We start from the raw sequence: 18,875 nt of genomic DNA, 5'->3' as shown, positions 1-18,875 counted from the left end.
TATAGTTTTTGAGACAGAATCTGGATATATATCGCGATGTATCGGCTCGTATCACCAAATTCTTGACTATTCCCACCCCTAGTGATTACACCAGCAACCAATAAGATTCCAGACTGTTCAAAAAAAAAAAAAAAAAAAAAATTTATGAATTGAACAGTTTCCTATAGAAACTAGATTCTATATTAAAGTTTTGCTTTAATCTCCCTCACAGTCCAAGTTGTGCATCAGTGTTTCCCAACCAGGGTGCCTCCAGCTTTGGAAAGACTACAACTCCCAGCCGAAGGCTGTCCAAGCATGCTGGGAGTTGTAGTTTTGTCAGAGCTGGGGGCACGCTGGTTGGGAAAAATGGTATAAAAGATCACGCCTAAGTCTGCGTATAGTTGTGACCAGGACTGACCTCTATACAAGCTTTGGCTTTTTGCCATTGCATGTAAACAAGATTGTTTATTTCTTTTCACACATTGCAAACCCACATGAAAAATGGTGGGAAGATTAAGCAGATTAAAAAGTCACAGAACTTTGTGTGACTCAATGATTTAATCTTTTATTTGCCTTAGATTTGGAAACCCTTTAGAGGACTTTGCACATATCTTGTCATGCCACGTTGTCAGGGGGACATCAGTTTTGTGACTAATTTCTGGCAGGTTCCCTAAAGAGGACATGTGGTCATTTCTATAAAAAAAAGCTAATGGTGGCACGAGGACTTCTTTACACTTGGAATCTGTGCCAAATTTCCATTGTGCGATAGAGAACAAAAACACTTTGGACAGGTTTTGATAAATCTCCCCCCTGAGGAAAAGTTAGTTGCCCATAGCAACCAGTCTGCTGCTTTCATTTTGCAGAGACCTTGTTAAAAATGAAAGTAAGCTGATTGGTTGCTATGGGCAACTTGGCAACTTTTCCTCTGGACAGGTTTTGATAAATCTCCCCCTTCAACTCTTGTGTTGGCAGAATAAGAGATTAAAGGGGTACTCCAGTGGAATTTTTTTTTTTTTTTTTTTGTTAAATCAACTGGTGCCAGAAAGTTACAGATTAGTAAATTACTTCTATTAAAAAAATCTTATTCCTTCCAGTACTTATCAGCTGCTGTATGCTACAGAGGAAATTCTTTTCTTTTTGGAACACAGGGCTCTCTGCTGACATCATGAACACGGTGCTCTCTGCTGACATCTCTGTCCATTTTAGGAACTGTCCAGAGCAGCATATGTTTGCTATAGGGATTTTCTCCTACTCTGGACAGTTCTTTAAAATGGACAGAGATGTCAGCAGAGTAGGAGAAAATCCTCATAGCAAAAACATACTGCTCTGGACAGTTCCTAAAATGGCCAGAGATGTCAGCAGAGAGCTCTGTGTTCCAAAAAAGAAAAAAATAATTTCCTCTGCAGTATTCAGCAGCTAATAAGTACTGGATGGATTAAAACATTTTTATAGTAGTAATTTACTAATCTGTTTAACTTTATGGCACCAGTTGATTTAAAAAATAAAATTAAAATTCCACCGGAGTACCCCTTTATGTGTGCAGGTGGGAAAGTGGCTTCTGGTTACTCAGTATGGGTTATTATGGAAATGTACTATTTTGGCCTGTTGGTGCTCATACATAAATGACTGAGCAGCAATACCTGTGCACTGTCTCATAAAATGTCATAGTTTAGCGGTAAGTACAGGTGAAGCGTGGCAGTAAACACATGTTCGAGCTCCCTCATAGGGTCCAGCTAATAGGATCACTATAAATCTGAGAGGTCTATCAACTTGACCTTACTAGCAGGACTGGTGTATATGCCTGTGTGGCCGGCTTAATACATTCAGTAGCACAATAGGGCTGCAACTAACTATTTTCATCATCTAGCTGTTATATATATATATATATATATATATATATATATATATATATATATATATATATATATATATATATATATATATATATATATATATATATATATATATATATATATATATATATATATATATATATATATATATATATATATATATATATATATAAATATTATAATTTTTTTTTTCTCATTGCATTTAAAAAAATTAAAAAAATGTAAGTAAAAATAAAAAAAGTTATAAATCAGTCTCCCTAAGGGACTTGCATAAGCAATCATTCTATTGCTAATACAGATCGACGAAGTGCGTTGATCCATGAGATCTGCACTCGGTTATTGATGTCTGTCAGACTTTATCAGTAGAGCCTATGATTATAAATGTTATGGGTCGTCCCACCTGCCTGCAATTACAGTGTGCCTCTAGCTGTTGCAGAACTGCAACTCCCAGCATGCCCGGACAGCCAATGGCTGTCCGGGCATGCTGGGAGTTGTAGTTCTGCAACAGCTGGTGACACTCTGTTTGGAAAAACAGTGCACTATAGGCTAAACCTGGTTAATAGGCCTATATGTTAAATAGGGTACTAAGTGTCCGATTGGATACTCCCCACTCCAAAATGTATTCTTTATGGAAATTCCGGACATGTGCACATGGCCCTAAAGTAAATATCCAACATCACAACCACTGACAAAGCAACTTAAATTTTTTATTTATAACTCGCTGAAGCAACAAGCTTTCATCTCCAGCGTCTTGCTGTTTTGTGTCTACAGTCCCATGGTAACAGGTGAACTAATCTTAGTCACGCCACCTTCTATGCATTCATAACTACTTCCTAACATACAACAGCAGGACGCAGGGGACTGCAGTAGTATGCACGCTCGGATTACACAGGGACTCTTGTTATCATGTATGTTTATAGTTGCTGTAGACAACTTCAAATCTATGATGGTGACTTTGCAAACGTGCTTTGCTTCTTAATTTTAGATGAATTGGTGCAATACAAATTTAGGTTGCCATGGTGGTCCGGAGCCTTAGTATAATTGGTAACCCAAATGATGTCTGCTGCAGTTACCTGTAACAAAAATGTGACGGGTACTCTGGGGGGAAACTTTATTATTATTTATTTATTTATTTTATTTTTTATGAACTGGTGCCAGAAAGTTACAGATTTTGTAAATTATTCTATTTAAAAAAAATCTTAATCCTTCCTGTACTTTTCAGCTGCCGTATGCTCCACAGGAAGTATGTTTTTTTTTTTTTTTTCTGTCTGACCACAGTGCTCTTTGCTGACACCTGTCCATGTCAGGAACTGTCCATGGTAGGAGCAAATCCCCATAGCAAACCTATCCAGCTCTGGAAAGTTCCTGACATGGACAGAGGTGTCAGCAGAGAGCACTGTGGTCAGACTGAAAAGGAATTCAAAAAGAAAAGAACTTCGGTAGTCTACAGAAGCTAAGTACTGGAAGGATTTCAGATTTTTAAATATGCTGCTCAGTAAAATAAAGGGAACACTAAGATAACACATCCTAGATCTGAATGAATGAACTAATCGTATAAAATACTTTCCTCTTTACATAGTAGAATGTGCTGATAACAAAATCACACAAAAATTATCAATGGAAATCAAATGTATCAACCCATGGAGGTCTGGATATGGAGTCACACTCAAAATCACAGTGGAAAACCCCACTACAGGCTGATCCAACTTTATGTAATGTCCTTAAAACAAGTCACAATGAGGCTCAGTAGTGTGTGTGGCCTCCACGTGCCCGTATGACCTCCCTACAACTCCTGGGCATGCTCCTGATGAGGTGGCGGATGGTCTCCTGAGGGATGTCCTCCCAGACCTGGACTAAAGCACAACCCCCACCTGTGGACGTCGGGCCCTCATACCACCCTCATGGAGTCTGTTTCTGACCATTTGAGTGGACACATGCACATTTGTGGCCTGCTGGAGGTCATTTTGCAGGGCTCTGGCAGTGCTCCTCCTGCTCCTCCTTGCACAAAGGAGTAGGTAGCGGTCCTGCTGCTGGGTTGTTGCCCTCCTATGGCCTCCTCCACATCTCCTGATGTACTGGCCTGTCTCCTCATGCTCTGGACACTGACAGACACAGCAAACCTTCTTGCCACAGCTCGTATTGATGTGCCATCCTGGATGAGCTGCACTACCTGAGCCACTTGTGTGGGTTGTAGACTCCGTCTCATGCTACCACTAAAGTGAAAGCACTGCCAGCATTCAAAAGTGACCAAAACATTAGCCAGGAAGCATAGGAACTGAGAAGTGGTCTGTGGTCACCACCTTCAGGACCACTCCTTTATTGGGGGTGTCTTGTTAATTGCCTATCATTTCCACCTGTTGTCTGTTCCATTTGCACAACATCATGTAAAATTGACTGTCAATCAGTGTTGCTTCCTGAGTGGACAGTGTGATTTCACAGAAGTGTCATTGACTTGGAGTTACATTGTGTGGTTTAAGTGTTCCCTTTGGGGGAGATTTATCAAAACCTGTCCAGAGGAAAAGTTGCCCAGTTGCCCATAGCAACCAATCAGATCGATTCTTTCTTTTTGCAGAGGCCTTGTTAAAAATGATAGAAGAGATCTGATTGGTTGTTATGGGTAACTGGGCAACTTTTTCTCTGGACAGGTTTTGATAAATCTCCCCCTTTATTTTTTTGAGCAGTGTAGAAGTAATTTACAAATCTGTTTTAACTTTCCGGCACCAGTTGATTTAAAGTGTTCCACCGGAGTACCCCTTTAAATGTCAGATTGTTTATGACTTTGCCACGTGTAGACTGCTTCTCGCCTTTTCAGTCAGGCGTTGATAATACATCACGTGGTCCTTTTGTTATCTGGCACCTTTCATGCTGCACTTGGGATGACATTCGCTAAACCGCCCACTGTTCACGTGATCCTATTCGTGTGTGTGTGTGTGTGCGCAGCAGAGATCTTGCATAACTTGGCACTTTTGGATCTTTTATCTGACACACAATTGATGATCCTGTAAACAAGTGTCATAAGCTTGCGCATTCCTCATACAATACAATAGGACCATCCAGTCCTCATACAATACAAAAGGACCATCCAGTCCTCATACAATACAATAGGACCATCCAAAAAAAATAATGTAAAATCCGTATCATGCTTATTCTGGATTTCAATGTGAAGCTTGAATTGGCTTGTCTGTGCAAACTGTATTTAAAGGGGTACTCCGGTGGAGTACCCCTTTAAATACAGATTTGTAAATTACATCTCTTTAAAAATCTGAATCCTTCCAGTACTTCCCAGCTGCTGTATGCTCCAAAGGAAGTTCTTTTCTTTTTGAATTTGTATGACCCCAGTGCTCTCTGCTGCCACCTCTGTCCGTGTTAGGAACTGTCCAGAGCAGGACAGGTTTGCTATGGGTATTTGCTCCTGCTTTGGACAGTTCCTGACATGGACAGAGGTGTCAGCAGAGAGCACTGTGATCAGACAGAAAATAAATTAGAGAACTTCCTCTGCAGCATACAGCAGCTAAGTACTGGAAGGATTAAGAATTTGAAATAGAATTTACAATTCTGTTTTTTTATTTATTTATTTTATTTTTTTTTTTTTTTAAACTGGTGCCAGAAAGTTGGTTTTCCACCAGAGTACCCCTTTAAAATGTTTTCCAAACAGTGTGCTGCACAGCTACAACTCCCAGCATGCTGGAGACAGTTTGGAAAACACGGATTTAAAACATGCAGATTTTGCTGTAATATCACTGAATCTGCAGCAAGATGTACAGCTACAATTGCTATGGCCTTGTAAGCACTAGATCTGCCAGTGCTTATTGTTGTGAATGTAAAGTACTTTATATCTTTTGTATAAAAATACACAAACGATAACATCTGCAACAAACATCTTAAAATATATACTCGCACACACAATTACTTTTGACTTCCTGCATTCTACCACTTCACCTGCAAACTAGTAATATCCTTCATGTATAGACCCCGGCAGAATGTTATTTACACCATGGAGTACACACATGAGATCTGCCTCAATCACTTCATCGGGACCTGTTATGGGTTCTTGGCAATAAGTGTTGTATTCCAGGGCTGTGGACTCCTTATTCATATGGCAAAGCAGTACTGAAATGGATCTCTTTTCATGCGTGTCTTCTTTCTATTTTCTAGTGCTTGGATTTGATAAGATTCCCCTGTGGGGCATCATCGTGCTGTCCGTGGGTTGTTCTGTGATTTGTGCCCTGGTGGTGTGGTTCTTTATCTGTCCCAGGATGAAGAAGAAGATAGAACGTAAGTGCCGCCTGACCTTTTTACTACTTTCTAATAACCTGTTTTCTAGTTGTAGATGTCTTGGTGTATTCTGATTTAGAAGTTGCAGCATTAGTATGTCATCAAAACGCTATGTTCACACAATGGAATTCCGCAGAAATATTCTGCTCTGAAATTCTGCTGCAGCAGAGTTCCATTGATTTCAGTGGGATTATGCTGCACTGGGCTTATGGTGGAATTTCCAGATTCTTTCTTCCGCAGAAACATTGAACCGGTTCATTGTTTATGGATTCCGCCTATAAATGCATTACAGTCTATGAAAACAATGCATTTCTGAGCGGTCCTAGTTTGGCCGAAGCAAGCAAATGTGCGGCATGTCTGTCCGTATTTTCTAGGCGGACATTCTGCACCTCTTTGGCCCTGTGAATTTAACCCAAGTCTGACTAAAAGACCTACATGGAAGTAAAAGTGTCTGATCGTGGGGGGGGGGGGGGGTCTGACCGCTGGGGACCCGGCATTACTGCGACTAATGCACACGCCCTCACTGAGGTAGACACCCCCACCTCTCCCACAGAGCTATATGAAGGGGGCAAGTATGAACGCTACATCGCCACCTCTCCCATTGAGATACATGGAGGGGGAGTGTCAGCTGTGGCGTCATGCTGCAGCCAACACTCCTCCTGCACAGGACAGCAGCGGTAGAGCTGGGATCTAAGTGTCTAGGGCTGCAGATCTCCTTAAAGGGTTATCCAGGTTTAGAAAAAACCCTAGCTGCTTTCTTCAAGAAACCACAGCACTCTTGTCTCAGGTTGTTTGTGACATTATATTACACTTGCTTTAATGAAACTGTATCAGACAGGAGCCACATCAGCTGTTTGTAAATATGGAGTGTATGTACATGCAAACAGTGCAGTCAGAACAAGTATTGTGTACATTGTGAGCCATACAACTCCCAAGATCTGCAGTCTTACAAGCAGAACGCATACAGGGAGATTTTTTTTTAAACCCTGTGCAGAGGAAAAGTTGACCTGTTGCCCATAGCAACCAATTCTGCTTTCATTTCAAGAAGGTTTCTGGAAAATAAAAGCAGCAATCTGGTTGCTATGGGCAACTGGTCAACTTTTCCTCTGCACAGGTTCTGATACATTTCCCCCTAGTGCCAATTTGAAAAGAACGCTGTAACCACCAAAACAAAGATGGCTACAACAACGTCTCATCCCATATTCTTCATAGTTCACCCTGCTGCTCTAACAATGCATGTTCTTGTCTCTTCAGGTGAACTAAAATCCAGTCCGTCAGAATCTCCTTTGATGGACAAGAAGAACATAGACCAATGCCATATCCTGAAGCCAGAACCAGACGTGAAGATGCCCATTGAGTGCGTTGTTCCTGCAGAAACCAAGGTTCCCATCTTGGACATGGTATCTGTGCCACCACGAGCTGCCGAGGAGCGGACAGTGAGCTTCAGGATGGGGGATGATGATGTCCCAGAAAGAGAGAAGAGTCAGAGCATGGAGACCAACATTGACCAGACAGCAAATGGTTAGTGAAGTAGCAGGTTCAACTCTTAAGGACTCGAACGTTACTGGAATCTAGACCTGTGCAGAATATTTTTGGTCCTAAAAATCTATGGCTTTGTATTTTTACCTAGATGTCCCTAACACTGGCACAGATTTATTTTATATATTCCTCCCCCTCCTTTCTTCTTAATCTGCCTGAAACTAAACCGGTCTGCTTTTGCTGAGAACAACCAATCACTGTTCAGCTTTTATTATTTTGGTTGAACAGTGCAGCTTGGGTAGAATAATAGTGGTTTAACCGCGTACACTATGGGGCCCTTATTTACTGTGGGGAAACGGAACCGTACACACAAGAATTTTTTCCTTTTACCACCTTAAATGGTTAGATTAGTGTTTCCAACCAGGGTGCCTCGAACCGTTGCAAAACTACAACTCCCAGCATGTCAAATTCAAAGGCTAACATGGGCCAAAAAACAAGGTTTAAGTTTGTGGGCCGCATCCAAAAAAGGACATAGTAACGCCGGCCCTTGAATTCTGGGAGCGTGACGTGAGCGAACGTCAATACGAGGCCCCCATGTTAGGTTGGCAGTATAGTGCCCCCATGTTAGGTTGGCAGTATAGTTCCCCAACAGACATATACAGTGTATGGCTGGAGGCTGTATGCCTGTGTACTGCCCCACTTCAGTGCTCTGACCTCCACTCCTCCGGTCTGGCCATAGCAGTAGGTCCCGGGACTGGTGGTCTGAGCACCGATGCTGACGTGCCCACGCTTGTCACATGCTGGCCAGCACGCTTATTCCACCACCATATTCCGCCCCTCTGTTGCTATGGACGTACGCATGGGATGTCAGTGATGTCCCAGCGTGCGCTATCTCCCTAGCAGCCCCTGTGTTTTTAAACATCACGGGGCCGCTTAGAGTTGACGGGGGCATCCCTGTGTCCTGAAATCATCCTTTGGGACACAGGTATGTCTGGGCTGCAAAGATATTCATTGTGGGCCGCATGGGTCCCGCGGGCAGCACGTCTGACACTATGCCCTAATGGCATTGCTGCAAATGCAGTTGTTCGTATAGTGCATTACATTCACTGCTTTTTCTTGCTACAATTTCAAACAGCTTATTTTTTTCTTTTTTTTTTTCTTCAACCAGGTTGCCTTTAGCTATTGCAAAACTACAGTTCCCAGCATGCCCAGACAGCCAATGGCTGGGAGTTGTAATTTTGCAACAGCTGGAGGCACCTTTGCTTGGGGAAACATTGGGTTGGACAAACTTTTTATCTGCATTTCACATGAACTTGATTCACCCAGCCATTGTTTCTAAGATCCTCCCACAGTTTCAAGGGTTTATTTGCAGCTTTTGTCACTCTGCACCAGGACAGACTTTGCCAAATAGATTTAGTCGGGTATCTTCCATACTAGTGATCGGTGGTGTCCCAGCAGTTGGGGCCCCCACTGATCAATTACTTATCCCCTATCCCAGTGTTTCCCCAACCAGGGCGCCTCCAGCTGTTTCAAAACTATAACTCCCAGCATGCCCAGACAGCCAAAGGCTGTCTGGGCATGCTGGGAGTTGTAGTTTTGCAACAGCTGGAGGCGCTCTGGTTGGGGAAACGCTACCCTATTCTGTAGATATGTGGTAAACATTTTTATATTTTTTTCAAATCTGAAAAGATCAAGGTGTCTTTGGGTGGGGTGGGGGGGTCGTCTCTGATTTTCCCCTGCAATCCACGTAGCCCCAACTGTCCCTACACATTGATGGGTTGGGAAAACATGCACTTTTTTTCCCCCTTCACATTCACACTGCAGAATCTCCGGAGATTCTATCTGGTGGCGGCCACAACTGAAAATGCCTTGGCGTTAGGACCGTGTGGCACTGCGCAGTCACCATTGACAGCTATGCGGTGCTCACGGACTTCCGCGCAAAGAATGAACATGTTCCTCCTTTGTGCAGAACAACTTTAGCGGCGGAATTGTCCACCACCACTCATGGAAGACCCATTCACACTGATGGTAACGTTCACTACGCGGAATTCTACAGTGTGAACATAACCTACTTTTAACGTGAACGTGCTCTAGAAAGGATTCATCGTCATGTGACTTGTTCACCTTTCACTTACTCCATGCAGTTAAAGTCACTTGACAGGTTGTTTACTCTTTCAATAAGAATGCTTTCTACGTGAGGAATGATGACTGTTCTCAATACTAAACATCCAGACAAGATAACTATAAAAGCTGTTTATGTATAGAGGCGATAAATATTCTGTCTGTCTTTTGTAAACTGTGAGGATGATGAGGAAAAAAAGTTGCCCTCTGGTGCCACCTGCTGGCCAAAGTTTGAATTTCAACTGGCAGTCATTACTATAGTCATCCCCAACCTGTTACACTCCAACCATTGCAAAACTACATCTTCCAGCATGTCCTGACACTGACGGATGTATTTTTGGCTGGAAAAAAAAATCTTAATTTTCTATTTATTTTTCTTCTCAGGGGCTGTGCAGTTGCCAAATGGAAATCACGTACAATTCAACCAAACGGTCAGCAACCAGATGAGTTCAAGCGGCCAGTATCACTATCACACCGTACACAAGGATTCCGGCCTGTACAAAGATCTGCTGCACAAACTGCATTTGGCCAAAGTGGGAGACTGCATGGGAGATTCTGGTGAGAAGCCGCTCCGCCGCAACAACAGCTACACCTCGTACACCATGGCGATCTGTGGGATGCCCTTGGATTCCTTCAGGAACAAGGAGGCTGAGGCTCGTCCGGAGGAGGCTGAGAAACTAACCTGGCATGGCGCAGACGGGAAAAAGCGAACACGGATGGACAGCTACACCAGCTATTGTAACGCCGTGGCAGACACCAACACAGATGTCGGCACAGAAGAACAGGAAGAAGGTAATGCGGAGGAGGCAGCCGAAAGGAAAAGCAGCAACTCCTCCCTAGAAGAATGGCATGACCAGGACAAGCCGGAGGTGTCTCATCTGTTCCAGTTCTTGCAGATCCTTACTGCCTGCTTTGGCTCTTTTGCACATGGTGGAAATGATGTCAGGTCAGTTTAGATATTTATTTTATTTATTTATTTTTTATGCCAAAAAAGTGTGCTTTGGCATTTTAGGTTAAATGCTGTAAATAGTTATACAGGTTTTGCATTACTTATTTCTAGTTGAAAAATGTTCCCTACTCATATGTAACTATTTTGTCATCTGCAGCAATGCTATTGGTCCTTTGGTTGCCCTCTGGCTGGTTTATGAGACTGGGGATGTAACCACCAAGGCTGCCACCCCTATCTGGCTGCTATTGTTCGGAGGAATTGGTATCTGCACTGGTCTCTGGGTCTGGGGACGAAGAGTTATCCAGACGATGGGCAAGGATCTCACCCCGATCACCCCCTCAAGGTAATCTATACTTAGTGTTTAGCAGAAAGAGAGGATAGTTAGCTCTCCCAGTGTGACCCACCGCGTCAAGGACAGGTAGACGGGTCAAAGAAGTGGTAGTCCAAACTACTAGAAGAAAAGCTGGCAACCATATGTATACAGAGCATAGGAATGTAATCCTACCTCAACCCCCTAACTCATGCTCAATAGCATACAGAGAGGAAGATAGTCCCATATGAATGAGGAAACGGCAGAAGCTATAGTACCCGAATAGATGTCAGTGGCCCGTGATAGCCCCAAAACATATACAGTGGTCCCTCAACATACGATGGTAATTCGTTCCAAACGACCCATCGTTTGTCGAATCCATCGTATGTTGAGGGATTCGTGCAATGTAAAGTATAGGAAGTTATACTCACCTGTCCCCGCCGCTCCGGACCGCGTCCTCACCGCTCCCGATGCTGCTCCGGTGTCTTCTTCGCGATCCTCCAGCTGCTTCCACATCTTCTCCGGTGTCCGGGCCTTGCTTTCTGGTGACGTTATTATGCTGCTGCGCCTGCACGGCGTGCGTTGTGACGTAATAACGACGCTGGAAAGCGAGGCCCGGACCCCAGAGAAGATGCAGAAAACGCCGGAGGATCTCGAAGAAGACACCGGAGCAGCGGGGATAGGTAAGTGAACCTGTCCGGGATGCTTAAACTGCTATCAGACAGCAGCTTAAGCATTTTGCGCTGTCGGATAGCAGTTGCCATCATATGTCGATTTTATCATATGTCGGGGCCATCACATGGGGGGGGGGGGTTACTGTATAGTGTTCAGTGCGAAAATATTAAGTAATAATATAAATATATCCACAAATATGTACACGTGTCCAATGTGACCACAACAATGATACCACTATATACCTGTTCCAATAACAATGACCACTGTGCAAACAATCTAGCAATTACCCATAGTGAGTGTAGTATCTAGATCAGTGGTCTCCAACCTGCAGACCTCCAGATGTTGCAAAACTAAAACTCCCAGCATGCCCGGACAGCCAACGGCTGCTCACTTTTATGCCAATATTCGTCCATATATTAGCAAAATATTGCGGATTCGAATATGGCATATGTGCCGCTCATCACTAATGTAGAATTGTTTCCCATCTTTGATTTGTGAGTAAACAATGTGTATGTTTTTATATTTCAGTGGTTTCAGCATTGAGTTGGCTTCTGCCCTGACGGTCGTAATTGCTTCAAATGTTGGTCTGCCCATCAGTACAACACATTGTAAGGTAAGAATGGTTGTAGGTAATTCCCTATACCAGGGTGCCTCCAGCTGTTGCAAAACTACAACTCCCAGCATGCCCGGACAGTTGTAGTTTTGCAACAGCTGGAGGCACCCTGGTTGGAAAACACTGTCCGGTGGCTTTCTGTAGAGCTGTTCTCTAACCTGCGGCTCTCCTGCAAAACTACAACTCCAATCAGACTTGATGGGAGTTGTAATTTTGACACAGATGGAGAGGCACAGGTTGGGGAACAGTCTAGTTTAGCCCTGGTCCCGTCATCTTCTTCCTTCTGCTTCAGAGACCTTTTACTTTTAAAGGGTTATTCCAGGAAAAAACTTTTTTTTTTTTTTATTTTTTTTTAAATATCAACTGGCTCCAGAAAGTTAAACAGATTTGTATATTACTACTTCTATTAAAAAAAAATCTTAATCCTTCCAATAATTATCAGCTGCTGAAGTTGAGTTGTTCTTTTCTGTCTGGCAACAGTGCTCTCTGTGCAGTTCCTGAGACAAGTAGAAGAGGTTTGCTATGGGATTTGCTTCTACTCTGGACAGTTCCCGAGACGGGTGATGTCATCAGAGAGCACTTACTGGAAAGAACTCAATCCTTTCAGTACTTATGAGCTGCTGAAGTTAAGATTTTTTTTTTTTTTTATAGAAGTAATTTACAAATCTGTTTAACTTTCTGGAGCTAGTTGATACATAAAGGGGTTATCCAGGGGGGAAAAAAAACTTTAAGCCCTGTAAATGACTGACCTCCTCTTCTCCCCACAGGTTGGTTCTGTCGTGTCTGTCGGATGGCTTAGATCCAAAAAGGCTGTGGACTGGCGTCTCTTCAGAAATATTTTCCTGGCCTGGTTTGTCACCGTGCCGATTTCAGGCCTCATCAGCGCTGGTATCATGGCAATCTTCAAATACGCAATCCTTAAAGTCTGATTTGGTGCTAAATCGCCTGCTATCCAAAATCTCCACTCAGGACCACAGATCCACTGCGCACATCTCATCAGTGCAAATGCTACTAACAACCGGATGCAAGAGCCGGTCCTCTGCTCCCTCCCTGTCCCTGCATGAGGGGCTTGAGTTACCTGACCTGGAATATGCAATGTGTCCACTCTTGTCAGGGATGGGTACAAATACCTTTTTTATGAGGTGTAGAACGTGGATTTAAACAGGATTCTCCCCCCCTCCTCCCCTTGTGCTGTAAACTGCTTTAAATGCACTAGATTATTACAAATCAACCCAATCTACCTGTATACACATGCCGATCATTCCTCAGTATTAATTAGAGATGAGCGAACTTACAGTAAATTCGATTCGTCACGAACTTCTCGGCTTGGCGGTTGCTGACTTTTCCTGCATAAATTAGTTCAGCTTTCCGGTGCTCCAGTGGGCTGGAAAAGGGAGATACAGTCCTAGGAAAGAGTCTCCTAGGACTGTCCACCTCTTCCAACCCACCGGAGCACCGGAAAGCTGAACTAATTTATGCAGGAAAAGTCATCAACTGCCGAGCCGAGAAGTTCGTGACGAATCGAATGTACTGTAAGTTCGCTCATCTCTAGTATTAATGTTCTCTGTATATAGACCCGCTTGTATGTCCGCTTATTCTTTTTCCACTGTAAATGTCTGTGCATCTTGTTTATATCAAACAGGAGGACTTTTATTTTTATTTTTTTTTTATCTTTTTCAGTTACTGCATTTTAAGGCTTGCAAATTAATGTATAGCGGCCTGGCAGTAGAATGGGTGAGGATTTAAAGGGGTACTCCACTGGTAAACACTTCTCTTTTTTTTCTTTTTTTTTTAATCAACTGATGGCAGAAAGTTATAGATTTGTAAATTACTTCTATTAAAAAAAAATAATAATAATAAAAAAAAAATCTTAATCCTTCCAGTACTTATCAGCTGCAATATGCTCCACATGAAGTTTTTACTGACCACAGTGCTCTCTGCTGACACCTCTGTCCATTTTAGGAACTGTCCAGAGCAGGAGTAAATCCCCATAGCAAACTGAAAAGTTCCTAAAATGGACAGAGGTGTCAGCAGAGAGCACTGTGGTCAGACAGAAAGGAAATTCAAAAAGAAAAGCACTTCCTGTGGAGCATTTAGCAGCTAAGTATTGGAAGGATTAAGTATTTTTTTTTATATTTTTTTAGTAATTTACAAATCTGTTTAACTTTCTGCCACCAGTTCATTTAAAAAGTTTTTCAGTGGAGTACCCCTTTAACTCTTCAAACCATGACTAGACTTAGCAGTCTTTTTTTTTTTATTTTTTTTTTATATATATAAACATATCGTTCTTTAAAGATGTGCGCTGTCTTTGGGACATGGGGTGTAATATACCCGAGGTGTGTGAGTGCAGTTCCAGTAACTCAGGAGAGATGTGTAAATGGGGAATCATATCCTGCATATAGTGTCCATTTCACTGGTTTATTATCAACTCTTGTTACTGGTGAAGTCTAATAAAATCACACGAATTCAACAACCACTTCTAGCACAATTGTCATTATTGCTGACTGCACAGCTTGTCTGAGGTACAGTGAACTACATGAAGCAGGGATGGTTTAGTAATGCCGCAGTACACACAACTGAATGAGAACTTAACAAATGACTTGTCGAGAGGGGACACTTGGCTAGTCAACATGGCCATGTTTTATCAGCAACTCATCAGAGTACCCATTGCAGACGCGTGGGGGTCCCATGAGTCAAAATGGCAGCTGGAGCTCCCCACACCGGCGGCCCCCAGGCTGGCTCCAACTATCTTCTCCGTTCTGTCTTCTTGCAGACCAGAGCAATAGATAGCTGATATTACTGATCAGTGCTATACATATGCATAGCACTGACCAGTAATAGCAATTTGATTATTGTTATAAATGGTCCCCAATGGGGGGGGGGGGGGGGGGTGTGTGTGTGTGTGTGTGTGTGTGTGTGTGTGTGTGTGTGTGTGTATATAGTATACAGTGGTCCCTCAACATACGATGGTAATCCGTTCCAAACGGACCATCGTTTGTTGAAACCATCGCATGTTGAGGGATCCGTGCAATGTAAAGTATAGGACAGTGGTCTTCAACCTGCGGATCTCCAGATGTTGCAAAACTACAACACCCAGCATGCCCGGACAGCCAACGGCTGTCCAGGCATACTGGGAGTTGTAGTTTTGCAACATCTGGAGGTGCGCAGGTTGAAGACCACTGTATTGGAGGTTATACTCATGTGTCCGCACCGCTCCGGACAGTCACCGCTGCCCGGGATGTCGCCTTTCATCACTGTCGCCGCGTCCCTGAGGTGTCCCCGACGCTCCGGCAAGGCCTCTGCTTCCCCGGCATCCTCGCTCTCCGTCACCGCCATCACGTCGCTACGCACGACTCTCCTATTGGATGACGGGACGGCGTAAGCAGCGACGTGATGAAGAGGATCCCGAAGAGGACGCGCCGGAGCCCCGAGGACAGGTAAGTGATCGTCAGCGGACCACACAGGGCACCGTAAATGGCTATCCGGTGGCAGCTGAAGCAGTCTGCGCTGCCCGATAGCCGTTTATGCGATGGCCCCGACATACAAAAGCATCGTATGTTGATGCTGCCTTCAACATGCGAAATGATCGTATGTCGGGGTCACTGTGTGTGTGTGTGTGTGTGTGTATTCTCCAATAAAAATAAACCACCACCCCCCCTCCTTTCTTCCATTTAGCAAAAAGTATAAAAAGAAAAAATAAACACATTTGGTATTGACGTGTGCATAAATATCCAAACTAGTAAATATAATGTTAAAGGGGTACCCCAGTGGAAAGCTATTTATTTTAAATGAACTGTTGCAAGAAAGTTAAACAGATTTGTAAATTACTTCTATTAAAAAAAAAAATCTTAATCCTTCCAGTACTTACCAGCTGCTGTATACTACAGGTAAAGTTTTTTTGGTTTTTGAATTTCTTACTGTTTGTCCACAGTGCTCTCTGCTGCCACCTCTGTCCATGTCAGGAACTGTCCAGAGCAGGAGCAAATCCCCAATAGCAAACCTCTCCTGCTCTGGACAGTTCCTGAAATGGACAGAGTTGTCAGCAGAGAGCACTGTGGTAAGACAAAAAAAAAAAATCTTAATCCTTCCAGTACTTATCAGAGGAAGTTTTTCTTTTTTTTTTGAATTTTTCTAACACAAGTAATTTACAAATCTGTTTTTACTTTCTGGCAACAGTTCATTTAAAATTGCCTTCCACCAGAGTACCCCTTTAATGATCCAAAATGGTGAATGGTGTAAACTTTAAAAAGACAAATTCTAAAATTGCTGCTTTTTAGCCACAAAGAAAAATGAAATAAAGTGAAAAAAAATAAAGTATACTAAAAAAGTGGGACCAATAAAAACTACAGATCATGATGCTAGAGTTGAGTGAACTTACAGTACATTGGCTCGTAGCGAACCTCACAGCTCAGCTGTTGATTACTTTAGTCTGTATAAATGAGTTCAGCTTTCCAAGGGGTCGGGTTGCCTGGAAAAGTCCGGGATGACAGTCTTGGGTCTCCTAGGTCTGTATCCACCTTTTCCAGGCAACTGGAGCCCTTGGAAATCTGAACTAATTTATACAGACTAAAGTAATCAACAGCCGAGCTGTGAGGTTCGCTATGAGCCAATGTACTGTAAGTTCAGTTAGGAAGAAGACACAAATGAAGCTGCTACAGCTAAAACCAGGGATGCATTCATTGTCACACAAGCTAGACTGGGGTTTTAAATTGGCAAAAATAATAATAAATAAAAAACACTAGATATGATGAAACCAAAACAGGAAGTTGTGGAGTATAAAAACTTCTACGTCTGAGCAGGTAAGTGATATGTAAGATTCTTCACAGGGAAAACCCACTGGAAGAGAAGAAGCCACTAATAAATTGTCAGTGGGGCAGATTAACTAAAACTTAAAAGCTGTATTAGGGTACGTTCACACGTGCAGATTTACAGCTTATTTCACGCTGCAGATCCGCCACTGAAGGACCTCTGTATGGTGCCCTTAAATGTGCCTGATCGGAGCGGCAATACGCCGCTACGAGCAGACACGCTGCGATGTGAGTCGCCACTCGTGTGGTGTACTCGCACACATCACGGCCTCTTCCACTGCTCGATGAGCTAGGCAGAGAGCTGCCGCAATATGAATATACTGCGCATGTGCATGGCGACTCACACGTCACAGTGTGTCAGCTCGTAGCGGCGTATTGCCACCCTGAGCAGGCACATATATAGGCAGCATATAGGCGGTCCTTCAGCGGCAGATCCGCTGCGAAATACGCTGTGACATCTTCAATGCAACGTCAGTCAGTGGCCCGGCGCACAGTGACAGCTCAGGACGCCTCCGGAGCCAGAAGCAGCGTGGACCCCGGGAACAGGTAATTCTAAAACCGGGGATGGGGGAGGCAATGGGGCAGTAGCGACGGCGGTCTCTGGATAGACAGGGGGAGAGAAGCGGCAGCAGCAGAACTCTAGACCCCAGGAATGGCAGGGGGAGAGAAGAGGGCAGCGACTGCGGTCTCTGACCCCGCAAAAGCCGCTCTTCTGCGGGGTCAGAAACAGTGTATCGGGGTATACACAGGCACACACACGCACCCTCATTTTACCAAGGATATTTGGGTAAAAAAATCTTTTTTTTTTTACCCAAATATCCTTAGAAAAATGAGGTTGCGTGTTATAGGCCAGTGCGTGGTATACCCTGATAAATACAAAACATAGTAAAACAGTAATGCTATCCCCTCCCCAACCCCCCTGTGCTATTTTATTTATCAACCCCGATTTACCACCCCCTGTGCTATTTCATTCCCCCTTTACCACTTCATAAAGGGGGGGGGGGGGGGGGATGAATTTGCATAGAGGTAATAAAGGGGGGAATGAAATGGCACAGAGGGATCAAGAGGAAATTATGTGGCACAGGGGGTAATAAAGGGAGGGGGGTAATTTGGCATGGTATAAAGGGGGATTAAATGATACGGGGGAGGGATAAGGGGTAATTAAATGTCACTGGGAGATTGTACTGTAATACTGTATTCCTTTTTATCATGTTTTATAGGTGATTACACTCGAGTGAGTACAGGAGTATTCAGGCATTGAGAGATTTGAGCCTTTTTCCCCCAATAAGGGACATCTCTCAATAATGGACACTTTTATTCCCTGTAAGTGTCCACTAGAGGGAGATTCTACTGTAATGACAAAGGGGTACTCCACTGGAAAACTACTTTATTTATATTTTTTTAAATCAACTGGTGCCAGAAAGTTAAACAGATTTGTACATTACTCCTACTAAAAAAATCTTAATCCTTCCAGTACTTATCAGCTGCTGTATGATCCATAGGAAGTTCTTTTCTTTTTTAATTTCTTTTCTGTCTCACCACAGTGCTCTCTACTGACACCTCTGTCCATGTCAGGAACTGTCTAGAGCAGCATAGGTTTTCTATGGGGATTTGCTCCTACTCTGGACAGTTCCTAAAATGGACAGAGGTGTCGGCAGAGAGCACTGTGGTCAGACAGATCCACGTGAAGTTTTTTCTTTTTGAATTTCCTTTCTAAGTAATTTTAAAATCTGTTTAACTCTGGCACCAATTGATTTAAAAATAATACTTTCCAGTAGAGCACCCCTTTAAGCAGTTTTTTTTAAGTCTCTTC

General features: G+C 43.3%; 1 protein-coding gene across 2 annotated transcripts in view; it reads left to right on the top strand.

Moving 5' to 3' along the window:
• Positions 1-13,612, top strand: part of SLC20A1 (solute carrier family 20 member 1) — a 38,353-nt gene extending 24,741 nt beyond the window's left edge. For both annotated transcript variants that reach the window (XM_056571260.1, XM_056571261.1), the window contains exons 6-11: positions 5,988-6,107; positions 7,362-7,628; positions 10,092-10,653; positions 10,814-10,999; positions 12,170-12,254; positions 13,022-13,612. In XM_056571260.1, coding sequence (XP_056427235.1) covers positions 5,988-6,107; positions 7,362-7,628; positions 10,092-10,653; positions 10,814-10,999; positions 12,170-12,254; positions 13,022-13,183 — 1,382 coding nt within the window. In that variant the 3' untranslated portion in view covers positions 13,184-13,612. The remainder of the gene's footprint in view (positions 1-5,987; positions 6,108-7,361; positions 7,629-10,091; positions 10,654-10,813; positions 11,000-12,169; positions 12,255-13,021) is intronic.
• Positions 13,613-18,875: the final 5,263 nt, after the last annotated feature.

Source organism: Hyla sarda, chromosome 4 (genome assembly GCF_029499605.1).
Source record: "Hyla sarda isolate aHylSar1 chromosome 4, aHylSar1.hap1, whole genome shotgun sequence".
Lineage (NCBI taxonomy): Eukaryota > Metazoa > Chordata > Amphibia > Anura > Hylidae > Hyla > Hyla sarda.
Note: the sequence above shows the minus strand (reverse complement) of the source record. Positions and strands in the feature narration are given on the sequence as shown.